We start from the raw sequence: 19261 nt of genomic DNA, 5'->3' as shown, positions 1-19261 counted from the left end.
CTTCTTTATTCTTTCTTCCTTCTTCCTTCTACCTTATTCCTTATTCCTTCCTTCTTCTTTCGTCTTCCTTTCTATCTTCTTCCTTCTTCTTTCCTCCTTCTTAATTCTTTCTTCTTCCTTCTTCCTTCTTTCTGCTTTCTTCGTCCTTCTTTCCTCTTCTTTCTTCCTTCCTCTTCCTTCTTCCTCCTTCCTTCTTCCTTCTTTCTTCTTCCTTCGTTCTTCTTTCCTCTTCTTTCTTCCTTCCTCTTCCTTCGTCCTTCTTCTTTCTTCCTTCTTCCTTCCTTCTTCTTAATGATTTCTTCTCCCTTCTTCCTTCTTCCTTATTCTTTCTTTTGTCTTCCTTTTTCCTTCTTCCTTCTTTATTATTTCTTATTCCTTCTTTCTTCCTCCTTCTTCCTCTTTCTTCCTCTTTCCTTCTTCCTTTTTCTTCCTTTTTCTTTCTTCTTCTTTCTTCGTTTTTCCTCCTTCCTTCTTATTTCTTTCTCCTTCTTTCTTCCTTCTACCTTCTTCTTTCTTGCTTCTCACTTCTCACTTCGTAAGAAAGCGTATTTCAACCATTCGGCCAAATGGCATTCGGCCAAATGACCCTAAACCTCTTATTCTTATCTAAAATAAGACTAGAAATCCAAAACGGTATTGATAGAGCTGACGATTTAAAGGGATGCAAATGAAGCTCATGTTCATACAGCGATCCTAATTTGACCTCTGTTAGAAAGGAATGAAAACTATATGAATAATAAAAAAACGACGATTAGCGATTTTTTGAAGTGCAATATCAGACAATTTGTTTGAAAGGATCCGTTGGGGATGGTTCAACATATGGTAAACAAACCAAACAATAGTCATATTTCCTGATGAGAGTTACACCACTTATATCTACACATCTGTATCAGTACCAGTGTTGTAAAATGTCATTTGCTTTCGTTTGTATAATTTTCCCAGAACTTTTTACAGTAGTTAGCTATCAACTATCAAGTATGACGAACTTATAGCGCTTAAATGTGGCTACAACTTTGTCTAACAAGACATTGCTGTAAATATGTAATCTGGGGCGTAGGAGGCAAAATGTCATTCAAATGACATTATGTCAAATGACACGTGACATTTTGGAGAGATTTCATTCTCTAGCCTCAGATGTGATATATAGAGCAATGTACCCTTGGACAAAAATATAGCACTACTCAAGCGTTATGCGTACATCTAAAATTTTGAAGTAAATTTGGCTTCTGAAGAAAGTTATGAATAAATTAGTCAAATGACATGCAGATGACATTTTACAAGCCTGATCAGTACAATCGAATTAATTGCCTACATTAAAAGGGGAAAGTAGGGAAAACACCTGTCTACCGTACTAGTTTCTTGGGATCAAACCCCACCGAAGGAAGTGGTTGCCCTCCAATACACTTTTCAAACTGAATCTTTCCGTGTTGTGCAATTGCACAAATCGAGTTTCAGACATAGTAACATATCTGTATGTTAATTCAGAGATAAATGTAGCAATGGTAGTATTGTTAGCAAGTACACATGCACGTGGAATTAATCGAAAGTCGCCATTCCATTACTGAAAGTAGCAATAAGTGGGTTCACTAAGGTTACTATGGTAGAAGGCGGTAGAAGTCACCTTTGCGAAATTAAGGTCCCTGTACTAAAACCATTTGGGCTTTGTCATTTTGAATAAGTCTACAAAGAATTCATTGTAAATTAAGATAATATATTGTGCCTTGCAACAAAAACCTTTGTGATCATTTTCCAAGGCTCACGTAGATGTGTGAAATTTATCCGCAGTACAAATAGCACGTGCTATCAAAGCATTCACTGCCAGAATCCACCACGTGGGGGCCAAATTTTCAAAAATATCAAAGTACCTTTTTTTCTGGAGGTATATTTTTCTTAGACTATCTGGCACTTATTTTTCGTTGCGACTAAAAATAAGCGGAGGGGTAGGTTTTTTTATGAGCGGTACAATACTTCACAATTTCAGCGTTATTATAAACAACAACGATCAGTATCGTGTGAAGAGCGTCAAGGATGATACACAGAGTACACTGTGTAAAACGCATAATGCGAATCCATGTATTGAAGTCGGGTGAAAACGAAAGCTTGATTAATCAACTGAATCTTTTTTTTAATTTGTTTTTCATACATATGATGATGGGTCGACTGTAATTTGGATATTTCGGGATTTTCTTGGCATGCAGTCTTAATTCCAGAGTCAAAACAGGGTTTAACTACTGTCCGACGTTTCGCCAAAAAAATACAATTGCCGAAACGTCGGACAGTAGTAAAACCCTGTTTTTCATACTTTTTGCCATAGTCGTACACTAAGTATACCAAAAGGCTATATGTTTGCTTTAAAAATCAACTTTTCATAGAATGTCTGGAGTCGGGGGGTCCCGTAGCGTAGTTGGCTACACCTTCGCCTTAAAAGCGAATGGTCATGGGTTCGATTCCCAGCCCCTCCACCAAACCCTCGTCAGTCGCCGGATCCGCAGCCCATACGGTGGCGTTTATACCCGACGTGGAGTAGGTTCCCTAAGGACACAAATTTATTCAGTTACCCTCAAGAAAGCAATAGCGTGGCATTTTCAGATTATTTCGACTTCAATGTATCGAATCGAAACACAAATAGGAGGCATCTAACATTTTGCACATTCTTTGTAGCAACTGAAGCGCATCTGTTGCTTTGACGGGGGTAGCTTCGGGTAACGTAGGAATGAATGAAATGTTTGTGTTTCTCCTTCTTTTCTATGTGCGTTTTTTTGCTGGTTGTGAACTTACTTTTTAAATTTATGCTAATGTTGTGTTACTGAAATTGGATCTGGATCATCCGTTCTGCATTATCTTGTAGTTGAATCTCAATTCACACTAAAGAAAACATAGATATTCTAAGTATACACGATTGTGAAATAGGGTTTGGTTAGTATATGTAATAGCTTTCTATCCGAAGGCATGATTGGTGATGTCCCGTGATTGGTTTTATTTTCACGTATGCTTTAGATCTTAAACACAAAGCAAATTTTGATGCATGAAGGCAACCCATTCTCAGCAATTGAAAAGATGATAGAAAGCCCATAAGTTTTTTCAACACGAATTGATATATAATCTGTAAAGTTTCTACTTCTTTCACACGACATCCAACGGTTGATTCTTACAATGTTCTTGTTATGCCACTGATTTGTTTTGCGCTTTCCCACAAGCAGAAAGCATTATCTAATTATCCTGCAAAAAAAAAATTCTGTTTGTACATAACTATCATTGCAAAATGCTGTAGACAGTTTCATTAAATTATACGTCATTCAACATTGCTGTTCTGTACGTCATGCATTCCTCACATCAATTAATGATAGCAAAAAGCTAAATACAGGGATAACCATAAAACTCATTAGTTTTAGCGACATGCTCGTCCTCGTTCCAAAGAAATGTAATCCGTTGACAAAGCTTAGTTGTAAATTATAGCAGCTTTTCCCAACGATGCCCCCTTTACTGCCATGTCTGCCAGTGCACTAGCGACACAATTCTGCTAGTTCTCATGATATCTCATGTCATGTTGCAATATTATACATCTTTCTTCACAAAGAGAGGAAGAATTGTGAAACGATCCCGAGCACAAAGGCGAGCCAACCGCAAGCGCATGAACTGAAAATTGAAAACTGCGATACATTCCGCTGTAACCGACCGGCTGTAACCGAGATATGCCACTAAAAGTCAACCAATTTTTCACCCTATTTCAACCACTCACTCACCGCCCTTATACACCGATGTGCATCCAATATCCGCCGTTTTCGGAACAAATTGATTACACTTTCATAAATTCGATATCGCTTGGCCAACAAGACGGTCCAAGAAACCGAAGAGAAAGAAAATGCGCCCGGTCACGAATCAACGTCGACTGAGCTTTAGACTGGTTCAGCTTTATTCGAATGTTTCTCTTTGAACTTCTTTAAATTCGTTTTTAATAAAGTCAATCCATTTATTGTATAAATATAAATTTTCACGGTAGGCGTACAGAATAAGGACCTTCGAATTGTCCAACAATGAGGTAACGTAGAAAATTTGCATTTTTGTGCATTCAAGGTGGTGTATTTAAGACAGTTTTTACTATGCGTAGTCGGCATTTGATACAACGTTTGTCAGAATACAATCATTTAGTATTGATAGTTACAATCAATATACAGACCCCATTCGATTTTGGTAACACGTTCGAAACATTTATTTTACCAAAGTCGAATGGTTTTTGATTTTCTATGATAGGGTATCTGTTCCATTAATAAAAAAAAGCTCCTCTATCAATAACATTCGCAAAACAGGCAGGTTAGGTTCAATTTGTGTTGTTTGTAATCCGGCGTGCTCATAGCTGAAAAAATGACAAAAAAGAGAAATAAAACAATTTGCGCACTGATTCTTTGTTTTCGAATGGTATTGAGATTTGGGTACATGGTATGAATTCAAGGAGTAATTCCTCTACTTCAACATTTTTTCATTTTCATTTTTGTGACGCTAGACACACTGTGATCCTTTCCTCCTAAATTACGCATTTTTTTTTACATTTTTTAACGTCGGATTAGGGGTCTAACCATTTTTTTACAAGGATTACGATACTTACATGGTTTAGAAGCAATACCAAAAATAATTAAAAAAATGTTGTGACAAAATCGAATGGTTGTTGCCAAAATCGAATGTTGCCAAAATCGAATGGGGTCTGTAATATGATTATCAAGCGCTTATATGTACTATTCTTGGGCCACCCGATGGGAAAATTGATCTATAAATATATGTTAATTCATGTGCCATGAAGACCTCCGAAGTAAAAAATTTGCTTAAGTGTTCGGAATATGAATCAAAACGGTAGGACTACTTCGGACAGATGATTGAACGAAATGTGATATCTTGCACATCCTCGCAGGGAAGGCGAGGAATGATCTTGATTTATGTATTTTGTTATATTTATCACATAATTTTTGGATTCTTATTATCCAGAAGAAAAAAAAATCTCAAGCCAAATGTGTTATGAAGGAAAAAAATATGAAACTAGGATTAATCAATTAGGGATCAAAGTAGTTTTTGAATAACCTTATGGTTAAAAAAAAGAATCGTTCATTGCATGTTCAGTCTAATGGGGGTGCATTTACTGAGCTGCTGCCTCCCAACGCCAACGGTCGTGGGTTAGATAGTATGTTTGAATTTGGAAGACGATGGAGGAATTCCAGAATGTGTCCCACTTGGTTCGAGGCAAAACAAGCACTATCCAATCCACGGGAAATCCCATTCCACAATGTATATGGATGTCGTTCGTTTTCCAGCGCTTTCCCAGTGGCTAGATGTCCGTCGTACAATATGGGAAATGGAACGATGCTACTATTCCTGCCGTACGAGAATAGTTTCAGCCATACACATGAGTAGCTGGCAAAGGGACCACTGGATTCGGGTTCGGCTTCGTATGGCATGCAAGCCATTTCAGCTCATCAGCATACCCACATCGCAGCATGATGATAGTTATGCTTTGCCATTTCTTAAAAGGTTTATAGTATTCAACCCATCTCGAGAGTCGTTTGAGGATCCCGTTACTCGGAGTGGCATCCATATAATACCAGGAGAAGGACGTTAAATGTTTTTTTTTCGTTTCGGTATCGAGGGTTGAATGGGGTACGTGCCGAAAATGGGTTCTTAGGAAACATGATACTATGCGACAATCATAATTATTCGCCGAGGGCGTTGTTTTTTGTGAAATCACAAAACTGTATGATTTGAAGAAAGATGAAACCCATAAAGGAGCACCTAAGGGTATCAAACGACGACATCCGGCAGTGGAATGATGAGTGGCCAAATTGAAATGCTAGGCTTTTATCATTGTATATCCAATCTTGGTTTATAAAAGGTCTTATTATTGATCCTTCGAGAAAAACCTTCTAGGAAATGAAGGAACTTCAACTTTATATCTGAGAAAAAAATATTAGCTACAATTAAGTATTGTGTGATAGGTGTTGGATACTTAATTAATGGTAAATGAAGACTACTATTTAAGGACAAGCTATCCTTGCACCGCCTTCGGCATTCCAGATACTGGTTAGGGTCACCGTGTTCACAAAAACTAACGATTTGGTTTTGTTGATATTGATGATTAAACCTGGTGGTGAGTAGTGTTCGAAAGGTTGTTGGTTGAGCTTGCATTGCGTATCCGACCGCCATTGGACTGAAAGTGCAACATCATCAACCAATTCGAGGCCATTTGGGTTCTTCATGTCTATACTAGAATCTCGTCGATTACGATGAGGAACATTACTAACTGTTCCATGTACATAGGAATCCCAGCAAACATGGGGCAAATATGAGTATGACGGCAGATTAGCAGTGATATAATACATTCTTGCACCCAACCGGTGATTGCTAGATTTTCTAACAATTCTGCAAAAGAACCTACCAAAACCTGTATCTAACAATTTCTCATATGCCCAGTTCTTATACAGGTTTTGGTAGGTTCAACCCTTACATCAGCTTTGACCCGGATAGATTCGGACAAGACCCCGTTGTGGAGCACTCTGTAAGTCAGGGCAGCCCAACGTACGGCCCGCGGGCCGGATGCGGCCCTATGCTCATTTTTTTTGTGGCCCGCGGCGTGTAAGAGAACAATACTTGATATCCGGCCCGAAAGCTTTTCTATTTGACTCGACAAGTGCCTTCTTATCTTCTTCTTATATATAAAAATGAAATGGTCTGTGTTCGTATCCGCATAACTCGAAAACGGTTGGATGGATTTTATTCATTTCCTCAGCAGATATGTTCATTATAGTTTCCGACGGGTTTATATGATATTTCCTCATTGGGAAATCATTAGTGAAGTTGATTAAATCGTGAAAAGCCAAAATGAAGATTTGTATGAGAATTTCGCTGGGAAGTTTACAACGCGCATTTTCGCCTACTATGCAGGACAACGTCTGCCGGGTCGACTAGTTATTTAATAATAACTGCAGTATTTGTTATTATTGGCCTAGATAGAATTAAATCTGGACCAGCATGGAGTCCAATAATTCAGTACGGGCCACTTTTGCTGTTAATGAGATTTTGACAATACGGATGAAACCTTTCCAGGACAGAGAATCATCTTCAGATTACAGAGAAATTAGCAGCTTTGATCTCAATAAAGGAAACGACTACTTCAGGTATAGACCTGAGGGAAGCTGTTAAAACCCGTACAAAGGAGCTTCAAAGCTGATGGAGCTCCGGCGATGACGGGAAAGAACACGAGCGTTGTGACACTTGAAAATTAAAGCAATTTGTTTATTTGTTATAAGATTGTTAATAAGCCACGAAAGTTAATTTGTGATATTTCTTTGAACATTGCATTTTTTTTACCTAAAAAGACACTCGTTATTTAAAAAAATCAACTTTACCTATGCGAGGAATCTTAACCACCAATAATTCCAAATTATGTTGACCGAAATGGAAGCAGAATACGGCGATCTGCTGATTTGCTGTGTTATTGCGAAGTTCGTTGGCTAACCCGTGGTACCTTGCTTGAGAGATTTTATTCTCCTCGAAAGGAAATTACACCATTTTTACAGGATAAAGCAAATCCAATGCCCAAGCTGCATGAACCTGAATGGGTGAGTTGGTTGGCCTTTATAGTAGATGTCACCAATCATCATAATGACAAGAACATAAAGCTGCGAATCAAGGACCAACACAACGCTCCTTTATTATCCAACATGCAAACTATTGAAATACAATTTAAACAATTTGGCACAATTCTCGCTTAACTTTTCAAAAAGACCTACGTAACATTTTTTTCATGAATTATTTTGAATAGCGCAATCAACAGAAAAACATGATTTTCGATTGCAGTACTCAAATTAATACATGAAAAAAATGTTACTAAGGTCCTTTTGAAAAGTTAAGCGAGAATAGATTGTTGAAAACTGATACATTTCTCAAACTACGGTAGAAAACAGTCGAAGCCTTCGAACACAAATTTTCAAACCTATTCGCTTATTTTTGATAACACAGTTCCTCGTTTACTGATATTAATAACGTACTTATGATGTTTCAAATGGAGATAATTGACCTCCAATACAGCAACGTGCTCAAATCTAAATTTTAGAAAGACACATCTTTCGTAAGATATTTTCACTCTCCAGAAGTATACATATCTGTGTAAACAATTCTTATCAAGAATGAAAGTAGTAAAAAGTAATTGTTGTTCTTCATTATCACGCTTGCGAAATTCGAACACCGATTGTGAAATCAATATGCGTCGAGTATTGGAAAGAAGCAAACAATTCCATGTATACCTACTGTTACATAAAAAGAAAAAGGAATTAAGCACACAAAAAAAGATTGTTCAAACGCGTTCAAACAAGATTCAATTCATGTTTAGTTTTTCTTTTAAAGAATTTTAGCCATTCTGTAAAACTAAGTGCTATTCGGGAAAAAATGTATTTTATTTTGGTTATTTTGAAAATATATAAAAAATGTACCGAATATTATCTGGCCCGCACGCAAGTGGCCATTCTGAAAATCGGCCCGTGGCTTGAAAAGGTTGGGCAGGCCTGACTGTAAGTGAAGGCTTCATACTGTTCGCTGTATTGGCACTACCTTCAAGACAGTTCAAGACAGCTCTGTTTACATTTTCGGCTAACGCATATGTGATAAATTCTATTGTCGGTAAAGCCGTCACGAAAGCCCATTGTCATCTTGTAAACCCAAAATATTTCGATTGCCATACCTTTGTTACTCAAAATGCTTCGAGCAGATCCTCGTTTTCACAGAATTGCTTTGAGTTCGTGACGTTCCGCGATGCATTTATAGCTCAAGATATCAGTTCGAAACTTTGCATAGAAACCGCCCATGCATGTTCCTTGTACTACATTGAATAGAATGTGTACAAAGCATAACTTCTTGGTCATCCGAGAATTTCAAGAGTAAGGCCTTTTAATATACACACTTAACTAAAGGTCTGTCGACCTCTTTCAAATATGGTGCATGCTCCTCATTGTAGGGAGAATAGAATGTGTACACAACATACCTTTTTGGCAGCACAAAAAAAAATCCTTAAGTAAGGCTTTCAGATCTACACGTGTAACCAAAGGTTTGTCGATCTGTTTCAAATATGTTGCAAGCTCCTTGTGGTACATGAAATAAACTGAAACTATAGCTATAACTCCGTTACTAGTGGAATTTAAAGAACGAACCATTAGGAAGAGTTGTAGACGAACCTTCGCGCTAAAAGTCCACCATACAACACATTTTGAAATTCAGCTTTTGGAATAAGTTTTTGACAAACTACTAAATGATCGAACGCAAATTACTAAATGATCGACAACATCCTTAGTGGATCACCAAGAAAAGCAAAAAAAGAACCAAGTCTCAGATTTGACTAACATGAATAATATGAAAATGCTGTATCTACAATGTTTGCAATGCCGCCGTTATCTTCTGCTGATTCTGCAGATTCTGCACTTCCATCATAAAGAAATGCCAATGCGCACTAGCGTCGTTTTGTGTGCAAAAGTATACCAGCGACTTCGCGTTATGAAAATGAGATTATGAGTTGCAATGTCAACACTGATGTTGGTGCCGCTGTTGTTCGGTTTAATTACACCCAAAAAACAAATCTGACAATTATTGTATAAAATCTGGGCATATACAATTCTGTAAGCTTTTTATACAAATATTGTATTAAAATAATACAAATCTGTATTATTTTAATACAATATTTGTATAAAAAGCTTACAGAATTGTATATGCCCAATTATTATACAGTTTCTGTAAGGTTCTTATGTAGAACTGTATTAAAATCTGCCATCCCCTGGTTGGGTGATACTTACACATGTTCAGAGGTAAATTTTGTTTTAGCCTGAATGTCTGTTCTCTGTGATTAATCTTACTCCTCCATCAAATCAATGGCCTTGCATCTGTGAATTCTATACACTAATAAAAAAGTCCACACGCAAAATCTTACAATTTACAAATAAATTGTATGCGTGCGTGGGGCCCTTCTTAGCCGTGCGATAAGACGCGCGGCTACAAAGCAAGACCATGCTGAGGGTGACTGGGTTCGATTCCCGGTGCCGGTTTAGGCAATTTTCGGATTGGAAATTGTCTCGACTTCCCTGGGCATAAAAGTATCATCGTGTTAGCCTCATGATATACGAATGCAAAAATGGTAACATGGCTTAGAAACCTCGCAGTTAATAACTGTGGAAGTGCTTAATGAACACTAAGCTGCGAGGCGGCTCTGTCCCAGTGTGGGGATGTAATTCCAATAAGAAGAAGAAGAAGAAGAAGAAGAAGCGTGCGTATAATATGATTGGTTTTTGTTAGTGTAGAATAACACTCCCAAATCTAGTGGAGACAATATCGGTGCTGATAGAAGCGCTAATCAGCACTTTGATCAACAATGTAAGATGTTATGTTGCTTTTTATTTCTCACTCCCCACTTCTCACATCTCACATCTTACTTCTCCCAACTCACTTCTCACCATTCATCTCTTGCTTATTACTTTTCACTTCTTACTTCTCACTTCTCACATCTTACATCTCACTTCTCGTATTTAATTTCTCGCTTCTCAATCGCACTTCTCATTTGTCGCTTCTCATTTCTCGTCTCTCATTTATCACTTTTCGTATCTTACTTCTCACTTCTCACATCTCACTTATTGTATCGAAATTCTCACATGTCGCTTGTCATTTCTCGGCTCTCATTTATCCCTTCTCACTTTTCACATCTTTATCTCATTTCTCACTTTTCACTATTCACTTCTCACTTCTCATTTCTCACTTCTCACCTCTCATTTCTCACTTCTTATTTCTCGCATCTTATTTCTCACTTCTCGCTTCTCATTTCTCACTTCACTTTTCCCACTTCTCCTTTCTAACATCATCATTCTTGCTTTTCACCTCTCACATCTCACACACTCATTTCATGCTCCTTATTTCTAATTATTCACTTCTAGCCTCTCACTCGTCCTTTCTCATTTCTCTCACATCTCACTTCTCACTATGCACTTTTCGCTTCTCACTTCTCCCTTTTCACTTCTCACTTCTCACATCTCTCATATTACTTCTCCCTTCTCACTTCTCACATCTCACATATTACTTCTCATTTCTCACTTCTCTCTTCTCACTCTCATTCGGCCTAACCGCTGTGGCAAAATGACCTTCGGATCTGACGGCCTTCGCTCTAATCACCCATCGTACCTCCAATAAATACTCTGTGTTTTTTTCTAATCGAATCGATTTATTTGAGGCACATTTGTTTTATACAAAACTACGGAGCCGATAGGCTGATTGAATAACAAGGTTATCCTAACTAAATAGCATTTTTTCGTGCTTTTTTGCGAGCTGCATACTTTCTTGTTTTCGCAGATCCTCCTCCTTCTTTCGTTGCTCCTCCGCATAGTCTCGTAACATTTTTTCTTTTTTCTCTGTATAATTCAGAATACCATTGCGTTTGTACCACAATTGGTCAGTTTTATTTTTGAATACGATCTTCGTTGGACCCTGTTCTTCTTCTGTTTCCGTAGATTGCTGCATCTCCTCGTCCAGGACTTCGATTGTCTCTTCTTCGATAACTTCCTCTTCGGCACCTTCTTCATTTTCTTGGGTTCCGCTCACTACTTCGGCATAGGCTATCAACGATTCCTTGGGCTTCTCCTGACTCCGTTTACTTCGCAGAGGAGATGCATCTTTGCGATGCCCTTCCTTTTGGCACTCAAAACACTTATTCCTTAGGTCCTCGTAGCAGATGCTTCCCCAACAAACATTCACTAGTTTAACTAACATCAGTGTGATGATTCAGTTCAGCACTGTGTTGAATTATGTCTGTACTATTTCCTATCGCAACTTCTGTTCAGGCTTTGTTCACACAATTTTGGAGAAGTTATACAGCTACAACATCTTATTTTGAAAAACAATTTTATTACCTGATTCGTTAAACCTCTAATAAGCATTTTACTTAGCCTTAATTCAGCTACATGTAAATTCTTCGAAAATAATAACGCATTGAGAGTAACATCATCAAGATCTTCATTGAACGTATTGCAATTGCTATTTTCATATAATCATTTTAAAATTTTCCTAAATCGGGTCTCGAACTGCTGTCATTCGATCATCCACCGGTAACGTTGCCATCCGCGCCATCCTTCATTTGTAAGTTATGGCTTACTCAATGCAAAACATAAATAATCGTATAGCTGAATATGAATCATAATTGGACTCTTAATCAACAAGTCAATCCGTCAAACTACAGTTTGTTAATAACTGGACAAGATTTTTATTTCAACCATTGTTCAGCCAGTCATAACCATTCAACACTGGGAAAAAATATAAGAAAATAATGTCAACACGATAAAATAAAATTCGTCTCCAATGTTGGGGTTTATTAAAATTAATGAATTTATGTTCGACCTTGCTCGGAATCTCTGAATAACCGGTTGCGAAATGATTGTGCCATCAACATATCAACATTTATTTACATATAGAAAAAAAAAACTAGTACATAGGAAATCTGTAACAGACATCCAATATGGTCGATTTTTTATGAATTTGTTTGTGTTCGTTTCCGCACAACTTTACAACAACTGCATAAATTTTCTTCATTGCTCCAGCAATTTTGTTCGTTGTAATCTCCAACAGCTTTATAGATCAGGAATCAATTATGTATCACGAAACAATTATGTATTACCCCACTAATATAAAAGGCATGAGTGTTCTTGACAATGATTCCAACAATGTCTTGAAAATGAATTATTATTTTCCTATCCAAATATCATCAATTCAAGCCTTCGCGATTTTCTTTCAAACGGAAAAAGCATAAACTATTATTTATAATGTTTTCTTCCACTGTGCGATAGATCCGGTAAAGGTGAAATCCAATGGTTAAGAAGGACAACGGTTAAGAAGGATGTCTAATGCTTGCTTATTAATCTTGAATAGTTCAAACGCAATTCGACCACTCTTTTAGAGCATCACATCATAGTCGAACAGAGAACTTTAAAAATGATTAGTTCAGCACATTGTTACACTTTCCCAATGTGCTGAAATGTGATGAAACAAAAACGTTAGTTCGACCTCAAATAAAGGTGGTAAACAAATAAATAGGCCAAGTCGAATATTAGTTGGATCAAATGCTGAGATGAAATCTGTCTAGCGAATTATTCAGCATCCATTTTATCCGGCGGTATTTCATGTTTCACATCGTTAAACACTCCTCGTACACCAGTGTACAAGTGATCCAGGCCCAAATCCACTGGAAATTTTTCGCGGACTGAATACTCCACTGTTCCGTATTGTCCGAGTAGCAAAGATACATCATCGTCCGGTATTTCTGGAGGAAGGTCAAACACCCGAACATATCGAATGTTGCTTCCCGCAACAAACATCCGAACTTCCACTGCTTTTCCGCTCGAAACCGAAACTTTAGCGGATCGAGATTTTTTCTCAGTGCATCCTGCATGGCTTCCGAGGAGATGAATTTCACGAATAAAGACCGGTCTTCAGTCGTTTTATAAACAGAAATTCTGAACCTCCATGAACTAGCAGAAATAATTACGTAGGGGAAATGTCCCGATCTCCATCTCACTGTACATATATCCATCTCATCGCTAAACAAAGAAATACGGCACCAAATTCGTCGCTTCTTTTTGTCAACATGCGTGCTCACTGCTGAAAAAAATCACAAAAATAATAATCAAACCAAATTCCTTTCCATTGCTTTGTTTTTGATAGGATTGAAATAGGAGCTATGAGATGAAGTGGCGAACCGTTCCCCTACTTCCTGAACTGCCGTTCTACGCATGCTTGTACCAAATTCAAAAAACGACTAATGAGAAAATGGCATTTGAAATTGAACACTAATTTTCATTGCTGGCGTATAACCATAATGCAATATAAGATTATTACATCACAGAACCATTCAGAAGACTTCATTTCATTGAAATCATTCTTATTTTTCACTCACAAATAGAATTTGCGACAATGATCATGAAAATAGTTTGGCGGGACAGTTATGCCGAGAAATAGAGCACTTGTTTTATGGTTTCTACGCATATCAACCCCGTTCAATGCATGATTTCGTCAATGACTACTGCGATTAACATATGTCACCACATGCTTCATATATGGAAGTGAACCTTCCACGTGGTTGAAGTGATTATGTCGCTCAGAATTAGTATTGTACAAATTGCCCCCATTAAACCAGTGCAACAGGCTAAGATTGCAAGATCTAAACAGAAAATGCTATTTCAATGTGTGTTGCTCCATAAAATAACAGAATCCGCCATAATGAAGAATTTAATCACCGCAAAACAATTATGCGTAGAAATTAAGCAATGGGACAAATAGACTTGATGCTGTTTTCAATGATTTTCCGAACAAAGTTAGAAAACTCTCTAAAAGTATACATCAAAATAGACTGCCTTATGGTGAAAAGTCAAAATCCACAAAAACTAACATGGGACAACTATGCGTAGAAGGGCAGTGAAAATGTTCAACAATTTTATGGAACAGCAGAAACTATTACACTTCTTGAAAAATTTCAATAGATCATTAGGAACATTTTGAAATGGGAAGAATTCCACATAGATTCTAAGAAGCCTTTCGGAATAGATTTATCCTTTATAATCCCGGATATCTCCACGATTGTCAGTTTAACCTATGATTAAATGTGAAACATTTTGATGATATTGTTTAGATCTAGAAATTGAAACAGTATTGATAGTATTAGATCTTTTTATTATCCATATGGTATTTTCTTCTCATAATCATGGGTAGGACAATGCTTTGACTGTCCCACCTAGGTATTTCCATGCGTAGGATATGTCCCACTTGTCCTACCCACTCCCGGCGCCACTGTCCAGTTATATACTTCATAAAAGTGATATTAATTTCTTTTTTGAAGTCACCAAATAATTATTCTCATGGTTCTTGATTATCAGGTGAGAAATCAATGTACTTTGTTAACACATTGATATCCTATAATGCTATTTTCCCATGCATAAGAAAGGCATCATCACCACCAGGTGGATTTATCTGTTTTTTTTTTAAATACCTACCACTGGAGTTTTTAATCATATTTCATTCACGTTCTGCACCAAAAAAACCCACGTTGAATTTTATTGTTAGTGTCCAATTGCAGATATTTTTTCTACTCCATGAATTGCCAGCCGTAAATTGAAGTTGTTTGTGACTGTCCATATTTTCGGTTCAAAGAATCGGAGCGTAATCGAACTGCGAGGGATATTAATTTAAGTAATTTCGTGAAATACTGTTTCTGGCACTAAACACATCGAAACCAAGAAAATAAGGTGCTGCCCTTGTAACGACCCATGCCAAGTCGAGGAATTATTTCGATTACTGCTGCAACTGAAATCGGGCGCCTTATTGGCGAAGGGAGATACTTTTCCGCATGATTTTTTGCTCGCCCCTTCGTTACTTATCGCAATCATCTCGAAGCATTCTTCGCCTTACGCATTCGACTTACACTGCGGCACTACGTCCTGTAGCTGCACTGCACACCAGAACTGTTCCGGCTGGCAATAACGGATTATTTAGTTATGCGCCCGTATTGCTGCCCCCATTTTCAACGCGGCCGAACAGTTCGCTGCGGAAAAGTTTATTGCTTTGGTAAAAATTCAAACATTTTTTCCACCGTAGCTCTCTTACCAGTTTGACTTTGCTTTCGAACAATCTTGGCACCGGGGAAAAGTTTCTCCGGACTCGGCCCCGAGAACCGGAAATGCAATCTTTCTACTAGCGCCGTCCTTCGCTCAACAGCATTTTTCCTTCTCTTTCTGCCGTTCTTCCTTCGCCCACGGATTGCGATTTCCTTCGCTGCTTACCGTGTTACCCACCGTTACCGTTATGGAGCCCGCTTTGGTTCTTGGCTCGCTTCCTTTTGTGGATTCTGCCATCCATTCCTCCGACCGAGTTAACGAATGTTGATCTACCAACTAAAAAAAATGTTCTCCCCTTTTCCGTTGCAGTGAATACAAGAAAAACTACGGAACCAGTGCCAATGCCGACGATGAGTACCGGTCAGCACCACCACCACCGCCGTTGCAGTCCCAGAGATCGGTTATCTACTGCGTGCACGGAAAGTTGGCACAGTCGTGCTGCGAGCTGAGGGACGATGATGTTAGCATTAGGAAAATTGAGTGTAAGTTGGTTTGGCATAGTTTTTATCCTGGGTGTTGTTGGAAATTTATACAATTGTACATGATTGTTTTAGCGCGGGGGGAATTGCTGACTTCCAAATTCGTTTTAATTCGGAAATAGTTGAATACTCGTTTCATTTGAATGAAATTACGCAAAATTTCAACAAATCGCTACAAATGCAAACTTCTTGAAATGTATTTCCCACCTAGCGGGCGGTGTGCTGCCTTTCAAACGCATTATAAAATTTAATGAGAAATACACATTAGAGAGGTCAAAATAGCAGTTTAGTAGGATAGATTCATTTTTCCATCAAATCACAGTTCAATCAAACTTAATTGCCTCTTTTCCGAGCATTGACCATATTAATTTTAATGTTTTGAAAACTCGATATGCATATCAATACTAGACCTGTGCGCCGGTCATATAATCGGCGGCGGCGGCGTAGTGGTCACTTTTGCCCCGGCGGCGGCGGCGTCACGGCGGCGCGCCATTGGCTTTTATCGGCGGCGGCGGCGGCGTAAACCGGCGTGAATGAAAAAATCATTAGCTAAAAAATCAATTTTAACGCGGATTTTTGAATTCACGTGAATTTGATTCACACGGTACGAATCGCCCATATAAAAGTGGACTAAGTTTGTAATGTCGATCATCAAACAGCACATTCCATAGTAAATTGCCAGCGAAATTAACAAGTACCTGATCTCAAAATGTTATTTAAACTAAAACTATTTTATTATTCTCTGATTTTGAAGAATCAAAATTTAAAAAAGAATCCTGCTTCACTTTTCGTAACCCTTGAGCAGTATTGAGAATTAGACTTCGGTGTCAAAGGACTAATTTGTTAATATTTTTTCCAAAAGTTTTCCTAATTCAGGATTTTGATAAACTCCAGTCGATTTACTTCTCAATATATTATCTAAATTTCAGAAAAATTCTAACTACTATTCTTTGAGTTACATTGGGCAATGTATAAGCGGCTGCATATCTAGTATATTTAGAGAATTTGCAGTTCGTTAAGTGACCCTTTTCGTTGCTGAGACCCTTGGATCCTTGAAGGACATTTACGATGGAATCAACTAATGACAACCACAATGAATAGTTTACTCCCCTTGCGTTCTTGTATGCACAAATCTCAATAGATGATCAACATAACTAAAATGAGCTCTGGCTGAATATTTTCCTCAAAAGTTGGTAAAATATGACAAAAAAGTTCTTGGTGGAGTTCCTAAAGGGATTTCCGGAGGAAACTACGATTTTTTTGACGTTTCATTAGAAATTCCTTTGTAAAACCCTATTGAAACTGCGGAAACTCATATAGGCATTTTTTCCAAAAACCATTAAGGTTCTCGTTAAGAAATTCCTTTAGTAAAACCACAGGTAAAACTATAGAATATTCTTTTAGGATTTCATACGGAAATTTATTCAGGAATTAAATAGTTTCCGAAAGAATTCCTAAAAACCAAACCGCGAGTCTTTCGGTTCCCCAAAACTAACACTATGTATAAGAATCAAGAAAAGTATTGTAAAACTTGATTTCGGCTCCGTAACGCTTCACGGCAAATGAGCCTTCCAAATAAACGAAACATTAAAAAAAAAAAAAAGAATTCCTAAAACAATTTCCGGAAAAAATTCTGAAAATATCTTCGAAGGGGTTCAGAAAGGACTCTCTGAGGGAATAGCGAAAAGAGTTAATAAAGACATTTCTGTCAAAATTTTTGAAGGAATTTTCGAAAGAACTTGGTGTAAAAATACTTCGTCCGAACTTGGCCAACTTCACTATTGATCCCACGACGGACTTCTAACAAATCACACCAAGGAAATACAAAACCGAACTAGCTTGTTTGCTTGCATGCTGAATGTAGACTCGTTTACTCATCATAAGGAACAAAGGTTTGGGCACGCAGGCCTTGCTTATTATGTGTACAGGTATTTTATAATTTTGCCCGGTAGCACCGACTTCAAAAATAGTTTACATTAGGGAACCGAAAGAATTCCCGCAGAAAAATCAGAAAAAATCTTTTCAGTAAATTTCGAAAAAATGTTCTAGGGAATTCCTAGAAAAATTTCCGAATGGTTCCCAAAAGTAATTTCGGAAGAAATTTCTTTGAATGAATTTCTGAAGAGATTTCCGAAAAATGAAAAGAAATTGAGAATAGTGACGGAATTACTAAGGGAAATGTCCAAGAACTTCTTCCTAAAGTTACCAAAGTGTTTTCAAAGGATTACCCGTATAAATTCCCAAGGAATTACTTAAGGTAGTTCTGAAATAATTCCTATGGGAATTTAAGGAAAAGTTGTGAAAGTACTTGCTAAGGAACCCCTAGAGGAATTTCTAAAAAAAAGTTCCAACGTTTTTTTTTTCAAAAAAAAATCCGAAGGAATTCCTAAAATAACCCTCCATATTAATTTCCGAAGAAATTCCTAAGCAAACTTTCAAAGACTATACAGATTTCTGAAGGAATCTATAAATGAATTTCTGAAGGAATTTTTAGAGGAATTCTAAAATATTTTCCGTCGATATTTCAAAAAGAATTTGCGAATGATTTTCGGAAGGTATATCCGGAAGAATTTCTAAAGGAATTACGAAAGAATTCCTAAAGGATTTTATGAAGCAACTCCTAAAGCAATTTCCTTCAAAATTTTCAAAAGAACGAACCTTAACGAATTTCCTAAGATTTTTTTAAACAAAAGAATACGTGCAGGGAATGCTCACGTCATTCCTGAGGTATATTTTAAGGAATATCCGAAAGAATTTCTGAAGAACTTTCTGGAACTCGTTTTTGGAATTCCTTAACGAATCTTCAAAGGAATCTCTGGAGGAAATTGCGAATAAATTACTGGGAAAAATTCCACAGGAATTCTTGAAGAAACCTAGGAATTACATCAGAAATACCAGTAGGCATTTTCTCTGAAACTCTATTAGGAATTTCTTCGTAATTTCCTTTGAGAATTCCTTCGGGAATTCTATCATAAAATCCTTCAAAAATACCTTTATGGATTCCTCTGGAAATTCCTTTAGGAATTCTTTAGGGAAGTATTTTACCTTCAAAAACTCTTTTAGAAGTTTTTTTTAGGAATTATTTTCGAAAATCCATTCAGGTTCCCTTTAGGG

At 37.4% G+C, this 19261-nt stretch overlaps 1 protein-coding gene across 7 annotated transcripts in view; it reads left to right on the top strand.

Annotated features, from left to right (window-relative positions):
* LOC134212931 (proton-coupled zinc antiporter SLC30A2-like) overlaps positions 1 to 19261 on the top strand; it is a 110591-nt gene that overhangs the window by 22129 nt on the left and 69201 nt on the right. For all 7 annotated transcript variants that reach the window (XM_062691278.1, XM_062691282.1, XM_062691281.1 and 4 more), the window contains one exon: positions 15978 to 16150. In XM_062691278.1, the coding sequence (XP_062547262.1) occupies positions 15978 to 16150 (173 nt within the window). The remainder of the gene's footprint in view (positions 1 to 15977; positions 16151 to 19261) is intronic.

Source organism: Armigeres subalbatus, chromosome 2 (assembly GCF_024139115.2).
Source record: "Armigeres subalbatus isolate Guangzhou_Male chromosome 2, GZ_Asu_2, whole genome shotgun sequence".
Classification (NCBI taxonomy): domain Eukaryota; kingdom Metazoa; phylum Arthropoda; class Insecta; order Diptera; family Culicidae; genus Armigeres; species Armigeres subalbatus.
The sequence above is the reverse complement of the archived record's forward strand: the minus strand, read 5'-3'. Positions and strand labels throughout refer to the sequence as shown.